The sequence below is a fragment of the Neolamprologus multifasciatus genome, chromosome 5 (assembly GCF_963576455.1).
Source record: "Neolamprologus multifasciatus chromosome 5, fNeoMul1.2, whole genome shotgun sequence".
Taxonomy (NCBI): Eukaryota; Metazoa; Chordata; class Actinopteri; order Cichliformes; family Cichlidae; genus Neolamprologus; species Neolamprologus multifasciatus.
Window position 1 is genome coordinate 19,982,771 of NC_140443.1, and position 13,982 is coordinate 19,996,752.

The 13,982-nt window shown below is 41.2% G+C and overlaps 2 protein-coding genes and 1 long non-coding RNA gene across 4 annotated transcripts; 1 reads left to right on the top strand and 2 right to left on the bottom strand.

Moving 5' to 3' along the window:
• Positions 1-51: 51 nt before the first annotated feature.
• Positions 52-7,355, bottom strand: fbxo42 (F-box protein 42). Of its 2 annotated transcripts, none has more exons than XM_085160484.1 (10): positions 7,139-7,355; positions 5,952-6,234; positions 5,713-5,829; positions 4,829-4,963; positions 3,676-3,829; positions 3,461-3,571; positions 3,021-3,117; positions 2,802-2,858; positions 2,605-2,721; positions 52-1,675 (listed from the first exon to the last, which is right to left on the bottom strand). In XM_085160484.1, the coding sequence occupies exons 2-10, from the start codon at positions 6,226-6,228 to the stop codon at positions 641-643; spliced, it is 2,100 nt and encodes a 699-aa protein (XP_085016610.1). In that variant the 5' UTR covers positions 6,229-6,234; positions 7,139-7,355; the 3' UTR covers positions 52-640. The 2 variants fall into 2 exon arrangements, with proteins under 2 accessions (XP_085016610.1, XP_085016609.1); XM_085160483.1 differs by lacking the exon at positions 7,139-7,355 and adding an exon at positions 6,848-7,131.
• Positions 7,356-9,220: 1,865 nt separating this feature from the next.
• Positions 9,221-13,113, top strand: LOC146518495 (SUZ RNA-binding domain-containing-like). The gene is made up of 4 exons (XM_085160523.1): positions 9,221-9,692; positions 11,305-11,354; positions 11,524-11,793; positions 11,909-13,113. Exons 1-4 carry the CDS (start codon positions 9,642-9,644, stop codon positions 12,018-12,020), a joined length of 483 nt encoding a protein of 160 aa, XP_085016649.1. The 5' UTR covers positions 9,221-9,641; the 3' UTR covers positions 12,021-13,113.
• LOC146518496 (uncharacterized) lies at positions 9,785-12,015 on the bottom strand. The gene is made up of 2 exons (XR_014874223.1): positions 11,900-12,015; positions 9,785-11,819 (listed from the first exon to the last, which is right to left on the bottom strand). It is a non-coding gene; the product is annotated as an uncharacterized LOC146518496 (long non-coding RNA).
• Positions 13,114-13,982: the final 869 nt, after the last annotated feature.

Below are 13,982 nucleotides of genomic sequence, written 5' to 3' on the forward strand. Positions count from 1 at the left end.
AAGCTACAACAACAGCAATGTTTAAAGACAAACAAGAATTTTGAGACTGTCACTGAGCAGACATGGAGGCCTTTATTGTTTAACTATATTCATAGTACAGTGCCACATCTCTCATCCACTGTAGCCCCCGTCACACACATTAGTCAACAACTTTTAACCACCATCGTGCACACACATACACACACCACACACACACAGACACTCACACTGTTTTCAATGTAAACATTGCAGGCTTAAAGAGTGATACAAAAAGCAGGTAGTCAGACAGTTTCTGTCAACAGCGTCCGCTCTTCCAGACGTACTCTAAGAGTTCAGAGGATGATGACACAAAAAATAAAAATTTTCTGGTTGTTCTTTTAGGGAACAAAAAAAGTCAAATTTTCTCCCATCACTGTGGTCTCATACTCACACACCCACAGGATTCTCATTCAAGCAAATGTTTTTATCAAAGTGTACTTAAAGTGTTTTCTTTTGAATGCTTGCAGTAGGCAGAAGGGGGAATAGTGAATTTCTGAAGTGAAACATCTAGCAATGATTATGTTCTTTATTCATAATCCTTCCTACAGGAAAAAGGCCTTGTGTGTCAGTTCCCTTGTGTGGTCACAGGATGAACATCTTCTCAATCCCGTCTGGAGCTGCATTACCTTTTAGCGCGTACAAAGTACAAGGCGTTGGTTTTAGGGTAGTATTTCACATTCTGTTTTTTGTCCATGAGGCCCCCAAAGATGATGAGCTCTCCCCTGCCCTGTACCACAGTGTGAAGGCTGGTCTCCGGTGGTCCTGTGACTGCAGGTGGAGTCCCGTTCCCATAAACTCTCCAAGACACTACCCCGGCAGACTTGGCTCGGGACACATCGAGCACGTACATCTGCATGGGCTTGCAGTTGAGAGACTGGTACAGAGGTTTGCCTACGTTTAGGCTCTGCGGCGGATGATGACCGAGACGCCTCGCAATAGGCGGGATAGCATGTCCATCGGCTCCAGCCACCTGAGGAGGACTGGAGGAGGATGACGGAGGGGTTCCTGGAGGACCTGCTCCACCTCCAGGAGAAGGCCCCTGTGTCTGAAGGGAAGACGATGATGATGAAGAAGGTACAGATGAGGAAGATTTGTTTTTCACTGCCTCCAGCCCTCGTCGTAAGGCAGCAGGGGACACTGCACCTGGTGGGGTGCATGGGGAGCCTGAGGGAGGCGTATGCAGGCCGTTGGTGCTGGGGACCTCAGGATGGTGAGCAGCGGAGGGGGGAGACTCCCATCCATAGTCAGTGGAGGAAGGCAGGTGAGGACGAGAGGGAGGAGATGCAGCCTGGGCTGGGCTGGTCCGGGGGGAAGGGGAGGATCCATTTATTAAGGGAGGAAGAGGAGGGCTTTCTGGGCCTTGTAAAGGAGATGGCTGCTGAGAGGAGGACGGGCTCCCGTCTCTGGCACCACCTCTCGCTGAAGGCCGAGGTCTCAGAGTGCCCCATCGGCCATTTACACACGGAGCCTCTTCAATAGCTCCCAGAACAACACCGGCAGCACCGCTCCGAACGGGAGACTGAGAGCGCAGGGAAGGAGGTTCAGGGCCCAGAGGGGCAGGCGTGGCACTTATGGGGGAGGGCCGAGAGTTAAGACTTGGGCTTAGCGGTGCCCGCCCAGATGGAGCCTGTGAGAAGACCACCACACACTGGCCCACCTTGTGTGTAAAAAAGAACAAGTTGGGAAGAAGAAGCATTAGTGAACACGGTTTACAAGTATTCACAAAACTCAGGAGTGTATTATAAAGAGACATACTGGGTTAAGGAGGTATTTTGAAGGTAAAGTCAAAGAGTGACTTTATGTTTTTTGTTTTTAACCTGGTCACAACAGTACCTTAAGATGAAGGCAGAACTGACCAGGGAAGGTTTGTTTTAGAGTTTTCAAAAAAAATAAAATAAAAAAAAATAAAAAAAAGTTTCAAATGTCTCAACCTTAACCGATTACTTTCAAGGTAACATGTTCCAAGTGCCATATAGATTATCTTAAACATACACCGATCAGAGGCATAACATTATGACCACCTGCCTAATACTGTGTTGGTCCCACTTTTGCCCTGACCCACCCACAGGCATGCACTCCACTACACCCGTCCTTTAAGTCTTGTAAGCTGTAAAGTGGGCCACCATGTGTAGGACATATTTGTCCAACACATTGCACAGATGCTCAATCGGATTGAAATCTGGGGAATTTGGGGAGCAAGTTAACACCTCAAACTCGCCTTTTAGCTCCTCAAACCATTCCTGACCCATTTTTTCTTTGTGGCAGGGGTGGACAGGGGTCAGCATGAACACAATGACTAGTCTGCAGCTATACAGCCCCATGCGCAAAAACTGTGATCCTCTGTGTATCTTAACAACTTTGTCAGAACCTGCATCAGTGACCATAATATTATGCAGTGTATGTTATACATGCAACCTACAGACCGAAACACTGAATTCATTCAGTTGGTAATGTAGAAAGATCAGGAACAGGAACAAGTCCGATATATATATATATATGCCTGCCTAGCCAAAGAAGAAACCTAGCTATGTCGAATGTGCTTTGTAACACACACCTTTAATTGATGGCTAAGTCACACACACTCACCCTACATGCTGGGTGACACCACAGCTCTGGGGCTCCATGGTCCTCGTTTTCCACCTGCAGCTGCTGCCACCTCCATGGTAGTGCATCCATGTGGAGAAGCCAGGCATCTTTAAGAAGCTATGATTAGGGAAAAAACAAATCAGTTCTCATGTTTCAAGGATCTGTTTTAAAACTGGAAAGAAAGAATAAAAACTTACTGCATTCGGACCACCACATCCTCCCAAGATGAGCAGAGTCTGATCGTCTATCACAATCTAATGAATAAACATTTGAAGAGCATCATTTATTTCACATATAAAACATAGATGGACTTTTCTGGCACCTTTAGTAAATGCACAAAGAGACAAGTCAAAGTCAAAACTTCCACAGGGCTGTTAAAATGATTAAGCATCCCTGTTTAAATACTGAAGCCTTACTTGTGACTGGCCGCCTCGTGGGTGTGGTGATGGTCCAGATATGGGCGGTTTGGACCAGGACCACTGCTCCAGGTCAAGAACCCACACTTCATTACTCCTGTCATAACCAAAAGAGGACCAGTGGAAATTTTCATTCAGTAATACATCCCTGTTCATAACATCTAAATCTAAAAGGATTAGTAATCTATATTGAAATATAATTCCTGAGAGTCGAGTGTAGGAAGATTTACTGTACTTGGGAACAGTGATTACTGCCGTCTAAGATCACAGTCTGTACAACACATTGTTTCAGATCTAATTTAATTTGTTTCACATGTGTTAACCAACCAAGCGAAGCCTTTGCAATGGCAACCTATTAACACCACTGTAGTTTAAATAAGCAAAAATTTAGACTAGTCTTTCTAATTTCATGCAGTCAATTACAAATAAAACCTTCTTACATCTGACGTGCTCCTAAAGATCCCCCGAACACTATCATGTTGTTTCCTATTACAGATGAAGAATGGCCTGCCATAGGTGGAGGTCCATGTGTCGTTACTATACAGTTCCACCTGAGACAGAGGAAAAAACAAAGTATATGGAAAAAGAAGACATAATAATGAAATGTTTAAACTAGTTCATATTTGGCCACCATGTCTCAGTCACTCCTTCTCACCAGTTCTTTGAAGGAGAGTAGGTGTGGATTTCATCAAAAAAACGTTCTGGTTGGTGTAGTGGATAAGGGCTGGGGCGAGTCCATCCCCCAAACAGCACTAACAGATCTTTGTGCATCACTAGAGTCGCTCCAGCTTTAGGAGATGGATAAGAGCCTGTTTAAAGGAAATAAATACAATAATTATTGGAAAATAAGTATGCCAGATTTTTAAATAAGTCATCAATTACACATACATATCAGAAACTGTTTCCACTTTGCTTTAACTGATACATTGTATAATTAAATCTGCTATTAAGCATGTGACTATTGTTCTCTCTAGCATGTCCTGCTGAATATGGGTGACTGGTCTTCAAAGATTTTTGACAGAAAATTGTGAAAGAGTGGAGTTTGACCCAAACTGTGAGATGAGATGTTATACTTCAAGGATGTAGCATTAATTATACAATAATTACATTTAGGAAAATAAAACATAAATATAAACAGGCAGATCTGTAACCTAAACTCATCCAAACCTCTGTGTGGTCCACCAAACAATTTACCTGACGTCTCAACATGAAAAATCAGTTTTAAGATTAAAAACATGTTGACATAATGAGAATTATGGGAGCAGTAATTATGAGAAAATTGGCACCATGGATGGGATTAACAGTTTCGTCAAACTTTGTGCTGTAGCGGGGACACTTTAAATGACCATTAAAAACATGTTGAACTGTTTACTACACTCTATAAACCAAGGCAGAACCATTATGTTGCCATAGCAATACATCAAATAGGTAGGTTGCACTTTAGAGACTGGTTGGAGAACTATCCCCGTCCCCCACCCACCCAAATCAACAGTAACCAGACAACTATGTTGGAAATCTAGGTAAACCAAACTGTAACTACCCAAATGTATCTAAAAATCACAGCTTGTGTTCCCCAGGTTGAAAGTCTGACCCAATCACATTTTCACCCAGATGTGGCTGACTTTTTCTCTTTATACTATCTCACTCCACATCCTACAAGCCTTTTCTCAGAGAGCCAACTCAACCTTTCAAGGAAACTGTCCCCACACAGCTCCCCTTACATAAGACGCTACTTGTTTCCAGAACAGTTGTAAAAGGGGTTACAACCTCTGATTTGTGTTGTTCTTACCAGCCTGTGAAATTGTTACCTGAGGCCAAAGGGCGGATCCACTCCTTGCTGTTGAGGTCAAGTCTCCATAGGTCATTGAAGGCAGCATTGCAGCTACTCTGAGTGCAACCCCCAAACACATACATGGACTGATTTGAGTCATAGTAACATGCACCTGCAACCCGCAAGAAGAGAGAATAAATACCCAGTGTGTATAGTTAAAGTCTCTGCACACAATGCTTTAAGGATCATCCTGTTCTTTATGAGATGGCACCAACAGCTTGTCTGACACTACATTTAAACCACTGTAATTAAAAGGGTTTATATTTGTATTACTCCAAGTGGCCTATTATGACAGTGACATAGCACAAATCAGCATTTTAAGATTTCAAAACAAAAATGATGAAAGAACATTTCACTTCAAATGCAGCTGGTGAAGAAAGAAAATGAAAAAAATTAAGTTGCTAATAATCTATTTTAAGACCAGCAGTAGTCTATATGTGGATTAAATGTCTGATGCTGCTCTTTTCATGAGTCATCTACCACAGACTAAAAGCCCTTTTTAACTGCTGTACATTAAACTTATAATCTGATCCATACCTTAAATCAGCGGTCCCCAACCCCCGGGCCTTGTGTTATGAATAAATTTTCTTTTTTTTGGTACCGGTACTAGTTTTATTTTGTTGTATTTATCCGCGACACCTTAAAGACCGGTCCATGAAAATATTGTCGGGCATAAACCGGCCCGTGGCGCAAAAAAGGTTGGGGACCGCTGCCTTAAATTACATCCAAACATTTAGAGGCTTCAGATCCAAAAAAGATGAAGTGGCATTTTATTTTGACTTATAGGTTGGTGTGTCTATTTCCTACAAGTGGGACAAAATGCTTTTGACATGAAGCATGGTAAAAGGGTCATATACTAACTGTGTGAAAAGCGCTGAGTGATGGGAGTTCCTGGATATGGGTATGTGCGACTTTCCCACTGGATATTACCCTCCTGGACAGCTCTCAAAAATCCATGGTAACACTGATAGGCAACACCTAGTTAGCAGAGAGAGTGTTTAAGAAACAGAAGGCAGAAAAAGTGGAGAAAGCAGATTCTAAGCAAAGATAAACAAGCATCCACCTTATGATTAAATATTATGCAAACATGAGCGGCGTACCTTTAATGAGACGGTACCACTGCTTACAAACGAGTGCAGCGGTCTTGTGCTCCTGGTAAGGTGAGAGGAAGGACAAAATATACTCTAGAACTTCCTCCGGCAGCTCCACCATTGTCCTCCCTTCTCCTTTGGCACCACTGTCCATGTTCCCTTCTTGACAGGAGGACCCCATCTTTGCTTCCACTTCCTCCGTTATCCCAGCAGGCTCTGAACCTTCATCCTCTGTATCCATGGCAACATGTCCTCCTCCATCTTCATTGTCAGGGGAACGGGACATTATTGTCTGTTGAGACATTGGGAGACAGGCTATTGATGCTAAGGGGACTATTTTGAATCAACTAGATTTAATTGTGCTCTATACATTCTTACTGGAATCCACATTTTACAGATGCCTGTATGATTGATTCACTCAGCCTAAACACAGAGAGGGTGAAGGCTTTAAATTGGAAGAGATCTGCTCCTAGCCAGGAAACCCAATGACACTGCAAAGCTGCAATCAGCATAAAATTAGCGCTCGACGACCTTAAGTGTGATATCCACTGTTTAGAACAGGTGGAGTCCTTTCTTTGAGTATCTGGTCTGTCCACACCGGACGCTTCAGTTATATCATTAGCTACATCTAATTAGCTGCCGTTAGCCATCACATTATAATGCAATACTGGGTAGCTAGTGCTAATTATCGCCTAAAGCTAAGTCACGCTATTAGGGGAAGTAACGTCATATTTCATAAGGCTAAATGAGCTTTGATTTTTGCTACAAACTGCAATTTATCCAACTAACCAACCGGCTAATGGTACTGTATTGTGACCAAGAAAAAATATTTTGTGCTAGCTTTGGCTAACGCTAGTCAACTTGTCATGAGCATCCACGCTAACGTTAGCTAACAGAAAAAGAACCTTTTGGCTAGCGGTGTCAAAGAAAAGGTGCATTTTCTCGACAACACCTCTGCTTTAAACAGCATAAAATCGCTCGCTTCTTAGCTGTCTTGTCGACACGACATCCTCTCAGGTCAGCAGCCTTATCTAGTGTTACCACCCTCCTAACTGACGAGCTAGTCGAAACCTTCAGTCTTCTGCTAATAATCTTTGCTAACGCTAGCTCAACCACAGGCTATGTGTAATGTCAGTTTCCCTCTTTATTATACGCTGTCAGCTTCACTCGGTGACTACGGCAGATTTGTCTGGTACCGTTGTTTAAGACGTTTTCTTTTCAGGGCTCTGAGTGTGAAGCTTTCCTCTCCTCCTCCTCCCCGTTATCAGCTCCAAAGATTCCTCTGCAGCCTCCAAACAGTCGCCATCTTCCGCTGTGAACAGCGACCTCCTCCGCAGCTCAGCGACGCTCCGGTAGCCGCTAACCGTCTGTGGTACCAGGGTGGGTCCTCAGCCCCAAACAGCCGCCCAGGGCAACACGCTGTGTGTGACCGTTGTATGGAAGCCTTTTTCAGCCATTCAATTGTTAATTACTTTTTTTTGTTTTAAATTAAACGCTAAGTTGAAATTTTGAGTAATTAAGTAAGAAAATGGAGATCCATAACTACAAAAGTCAAAAATTTAAAATGCTAACTCAAAATGTAGTCTTTAGTCTAAAAGAATGTTCAGTTGCAGAAAACCATTTCCATACCACTGTTAAGGTTTTTATAGTTGTATATTTATGTATTTTGTATATATATATTTATAGTTTATTGAAGCAAAAAACAAAACAAAAACAAAAACAGAAAACAAGAACAGAAGTCTTACCAAATAAGCCTGACATTCATAACAGCAGCATTAATAAATACACAACATAATGTAAGAAGATACCCAAAATAAAGTTTGAATTAAAACATATCTAGGGGAGATTTACCTCAAGAGAAAAATAAATATATAAATATATGAAAAGTGCACTTTATTGCCAAATTTTAGTTGTTTTCGCAGCTTTCCAGTTGCTGGAGGCTATAATAGTGTTGAGTTAAGATTTGAATTCTGCTGTAAAAAATTAAATAAAAGTTTCTTTTTGCTGAATTTACATTAATGAAATGTTGCAGCTTGAATACATACCATGTTTTCCTGAACTTGAGCTTTAATTTTATTTATTTAATTGTTTTTTGCTTTTTTTCCCTGCTGGTACTAGCTGGTCTGAAGGTTCAACAGACCAATTTTTCAGTCTAGCTTTCCCCTGTGCATCTTCACACAGGATGACATTTTTCCATGGGCTCGGGAAAGAACAACTCGTCCCACACATCTGTAAAAAAGAAACCTCTCCCCCAGGGTTTATACTGTTCACTCCAATGCAAGAGTTTGGCAGTCTTTGCAATCTGGGAAGCTTACTGGTTTCCAGCACCTATTGTATCTTGTATTTATTTAAAACAGTGAAAGGATAAAATGTGTCCTGTTGTTGTGAGTAGAAAAATTTATATCACCAAAATACAAACATTTCCTTATTAGTGATCATCACATGTAACCTGAATACTTTTATCCTTCACAATTCACCTTCTGTATCTAAGGTACAATTAAAGTCACTAAATGACATTAAAACATCTGTCATAGGAAACAGTTGATACCATTCTCTGTCAGTAGAAGGTGAAGGCATAACTATGCAGCAGTACTTATGCTGTCTTAGGTCAGCATTAGTACTGCTGTCAAGACAAAGTACTGAATCATCCAATGAATAAAGAAATTGGCTTGTTTTTGTCTCAGGGTGATTTGGGGCATATTTTAAAGATATTAGGTGTGGAAATGTCTGCCTTTTCTTGAATGTAATGGAAATAAATGTTTTATCATGTTATGTTTTCTTCAGAAGATTGAAACAGGAGATGGGTGTAGTTTAATAAAAGAGAAAAGAGTTCATATGTTCAAACAAAGAAGCAAACAAAACTTTACCAAAAGCAGTCTGCACTTGGCTGATGAGACTTTGATTGATGTATTTATTGAGACTTTGGATGTCTATAAGGTTGCGAGTCACTGCTATCATAAAGTTATTTTTATTGTTATGTATGTACTTTTCTTCCCAAAATTTTCCCAGAGTACAATATTAATTAATAAAGACTGAAACTAAGACTAGAACTAAAAGAAGCTAAACTAAAACTAAACATTTTCAAAAAGATAAAAAAGTAAAACAAGCAAACTCACGCTGGAAACTAACTGAAATGAAACAGAATTAAAAGCAAAAAAGTCCAAACTATATAAAAATAAAACTAATTATGAATTACAAAATTATAATAACAGTGGTACGGACGCCTTCATTTGTTAAACCACTCCATTTGGAGGCAGCCTGTGGTTGACGTTACCTGTAGCTGACGTTATGACGTCATTTCCCTTCTTCGATTTGACGGTTAAACTTGAGAGGTGTAGTGAAGCTAAGTATTAAAGCATTGCAGGGACAGCGGTTTATAAAAACATAACGTCCAAGGGTGTTTGTTTTACGTGTGAGCAGCAGCGGTGACCGGGGTTCATTTACTGAGGATTTTAAACAGCAGACAGCTGGTGGGGTTTGCTCCGAGTGTAGCTTTAAGCTAGCAGGCTAACACGAGGCCGGGGTAAAGGTTTGGGAATTTGTTTATCCAGCTTTTATCTGATCATAAAAAGGGAAACAGTGGCGGAGCTCCCTGTGGTTTGTACTTGAGCGCTTGCCGTCGTCTCATGCCCACTGTGGGGTACATTTAGCCGGTGAAGCGAAGAGAGCCAACCAGCCATCCAGCAGTCCCGTTTAAACATGGAGGATGAAGAGGTTGCAGAAAGCTGGGAAGAGGCGGCGGACAGCGGGGTGAGAGACGCTAACATACTGTGCTAAACAAGGATGTAACAACACCCCGGCTTTAGTCCGACAGCCATCAAGGCACAGTGCAAGAGCTGACGATAGAGTAGAGGCTTCCTGCGCCCAAAAACATTAGCGTTTTTTTTTTTTTAAATTTTCAGCCGAACTTCCTGGTTGAGTCTTGCAGGCCGTGCTGACAAGGGACTGAGCACACCATCACACCAATTAATTTATCCAACTGTGGAAATAATCTGAGTAACGTCATTGTAGAAACAATATCGTAACATGTTCAGCTTTTTCCTGCAGCCCCCCCAAATGTGCCCTAAAATGAACCGTAACAGCACCTTAGCAGTCTAGTGTGCGCCACTGATTGTAGAAAATAGTTTTATAAACAGCCGCTGGTTTGTACACATACACATTTTTCTGTGTGTTTCCCAAAAAAATAAACCCTGCTAGATTTGATTGTGCTAAAGTGTAATGTGTCACTTGTGATCTAATTTGAGGTTCTCTGCAATAGCACCTAAGTGTCCTCGAAACACTGAGTTTGTGACTGTAGGGGGGTTAAATTAGTTTAGTAGCTTTTTTAAAAGTTTCTTGTTTTTATCAGCTAAACTACATATGGATCTCAGCTTTATTGGTAAGCCTTTTTATGTCTTGTTGGGAAGAGTTTTCTGCCCTACTTTTGCATATTTGTTACAATCACGTAGAGTGTAATTGAGATGAAATTAATTTTTAATATTAGACATATTCAGAGCTGGAGTTGTTTGTGTATTTTGGATCGTTGTCTTGCTGCATAATCCAAGTGAGTTTGAGCTTTGGGGCATGAACTGATGGCGGGACATTCTCCTTCAGTCTTCCATGTTTGACTGTTGGTGTTATGTTGATTTTAGGAAGCGCTGTTAGTTTTATGGCAGATGTAACGGGACTCAAACCTTCCAGAAACTGAACTTTGGTCTCTACAGTCCACAGAATATTTTCCCAAAAGTCTTGGGTATCGTCAAGATATTTTTAGGCAAATGTGAGATGAGTCTCTTTGCATTCTTTTTGGTCAGCAGTCATTTTGGGGGCAATTAGGTCACAATCAAAACTGCAAGACAACATATATATGCATATATTATCTTTAGGTTCTCCTCTACTGTTAAATACACATCCAAATTTCAGTTATCTCCTGTGCACCAACATGTTTTGGATACTTTCACATTTGTGTACTTTGTCATCTGGTTATGTGTGTATTTAGTTAGTTTATAATAATTATCATACTGCCAACAAAAAGCTAAAACACAGTGCACATTTACTATAGCAACAAAGACCTTCCCAGCATAAGGTATTTGATCAATTGCATGTGAGGCTGTCTTTGGTAATGAAGGTTTAATAAAGTCTGAAACACACAGAAAAGTTTTACCTGCTGTGCTGCTGCGTTTGGTTGTCACTTAAGAGTGATTGTAGTAGGGTAATTGAGCCAGGATTGGAATGATACCAAATACCTGATAGGTGGAATGATACCAAATACCTGATAGGTGTATCTCTACAATGTGAACATGTTTGGTATACAGGATGATGTGAGGACAAAAGTAGAAATTGAGTTAATTATTGTATATATGTATTACATTTCCTCCTTCAGGAAATTGAGAGAAGACTTGAGGCAAAGCTGAAAATAAATCAGGAAGCAAAGTAAGTAACCAGAAGACAAAGCTACTGCTTTCTGCTTCTTTTTTTTCCAACAATATCTTTGTGAATATTTTTTTAAAACTTTAATAGCAAGACTAAAACTAAGGAAATGAAATTAACTTAAAACATGCCCAGACCTCTTCAAACACTAATGATTTTCTCATCTTTGCAGAAAGTCCAATTTGAAATCAGCCAGTTCACCTATACGAACTGCTGTCGTAGTCCAAGATGACTCTCTCCCAGCAGCACCACCACCTCAAATCCGAATTTTAAAGCGCCCTACAAATAACGGCAACACAGGAAACCCTGCTGCCTCGTCTCGTCCCGCTCAGCAGATGAAGTCTCTGGCCCAGAGAGAGGCAGAGTATGCAGAAGCCCGAAGGAGGATTTTGGGTAGTGCTTCTTCGGAAGAGATGCCTCAGGACAATCAGTGCCAGGACAGGTGAGTTGTAATGTCTGCAAAATCAACTGTGACAACAAAATGTTTTGAATATGACACCTAAAAGAGAAAAACACTGTTTTGTAATGTATTCTAATTTTTCTCTTACCATTATTAGGCCAGCTTGTATGAGTGTGCAGCAACCACTGGAACCAGTTTGTTCAAACAATCACGTGATCCGTCAACCCAACGGCCCGGATGGCACCTCAGGCTTCCGACTGTGCAGATAGGCAGGAGCTGCCTGATTCAAGACACGGATGTCTTCCTGAGAGGGCACAGAGGGTGCAGTGAGGAGTGTTGTGTGTGGTATGAAGAGCAGAGCGGTGGGACGAAATAAAATTTGACAGATGATAGACATTTGAAGATGTAGCATGGATTTAGATGAACTTCTCCACCCTCTCTCTTCTCTGCTTACTGGTGTGGTCTTTGCCTTTTGCCTTGTCTTTTTCCTCTGGAAGCTTACAAGGGGCTGGCAGAGATCAGCCAAAGATCCGAAATCCTTTGTGTTCCACACTGTGAGCAGGCTTTCGCCTCACATTCCTACACACTGTGTTACTTTGACGTACCATGAGGTGCCCTATGATTTTAGGTCTGATTGGCCGGCCGAGTGCCAGGACATCAGGTGTCTGTCTCTTCAGGGAGAATACGGAGAGCTTGCAGATTTGTGGGACCTCCCCAGAAAAGGCAAGCACACGAGGTGGCCTTTCCACTGATGAAGCGTGGGTCATGGCTGGGTATCCACCGGGGTACTGGCCTTAATTTGTCGGGTTCAGTTGGAATGAAATGCTTGACGGTGCCATAAATTTATTGCGTGTTCAGCAGCTTGAGTGAGCGGCAATAAAAAAATAAAAAAAATAAATAAATTGTACTGATAGAGCCTTTTGGTGCCTAGCAGTGTGCTTTTAATACTGTAGTCGATGGCAGTGGCTCAGGCCACAAGTGTCCACAATCCTCTGTAAGGCACGAGTGGCCCTTAAAGAAATGCCCGGTGGGCACACAGCCTGTGGCCAAAAAGAATAGAGCTGAAGGACAGTATCACTAAATCTAAGCTTATCTAAGCAATAATGATGAAATTACTCCCTTTTTTTTTCTCTTTTAAAATGTTGCCCTTTTTCTGTGCTGTTTCTTTTTGTTCACATATGGTTTTAAACACTTCATATTGTTCATGTGTTTCATTTCTGACACATAGTACGTATAAGTCAGGTGATCTGTAGTGTGTAAGAGCCTAGAAGATGTAGTCTGCATAGTCGTGTCATATTCAGTTATATCTAATTGGCAGAAGACATGAACTGAAAGTTTAAAGTGTGTTTAAAAAAATAAAAAGTTCCTGTGTTGTTCCTTTGCTGTTTCGGAGCAGCTCAGCTCTGGAGTTGATGATGGATGATGATTTTGGTGGGTTTTCGTACCGGCTGCAGTTTGCTGATTTATTACCTACAGTTAAGAGTTGTATTAATTATTCTGAAATAATTATTTCAAGCTCAGCCTAGATGGGGATATCATCTAAAGTTTTGTGTTGGCAAATATTCTTCCAGGGCCAGGAAACCTTAAAGTTCTTTACCTAATATCATCTTACAGTGTGGTCTGCTTGTTTGGGACCAATTTAAAATAAGAGTTTGCCTGCAATAACATGATAGTATAGGCAAATCCTGATGAATAACCAGTGCTGACACTTGTAGTAAACAGTACATGAGCCTGCGGCAGGTTTTCAACCTTTCTACGCTGTTATGCCTTAAAAGATAAACAATCCTTGGTCTCCATCACACGCTCTCCAGCAGGTAGTGCTCATACATATTTGGAGCTTTCTGTGAAAGGTTATATATGTCACAAGTAAACTGCAGCACAGCACAGGAGCACATTTATCAACATGGCTGGAAGTGTTGCATTTGTGCCACTTATTCCTGCTTCAAAAAGTAGAAGTTTTTGTTTTAGGAGATTATCTACAATGAAAAGGAGGACGTTTGGACCTACAACATCTAGATGATGTGCTACTAATACAGCGTTCCCTGGGATCCTATTCAATTATTGTAACAAAATCAGTTTCTAATCAGTTTCAATTGAAAAGGAGAAATGGTCATCCTGTACCTGTGTGACCTACCCATGATGCTTTGCTGAAGTCATTCATAGCCACCTGTCTAGTGTGTAGCTCATTTTATGTCATCATTGTTTTGAAGCTTTAGGGGAAAAAAGCTCAT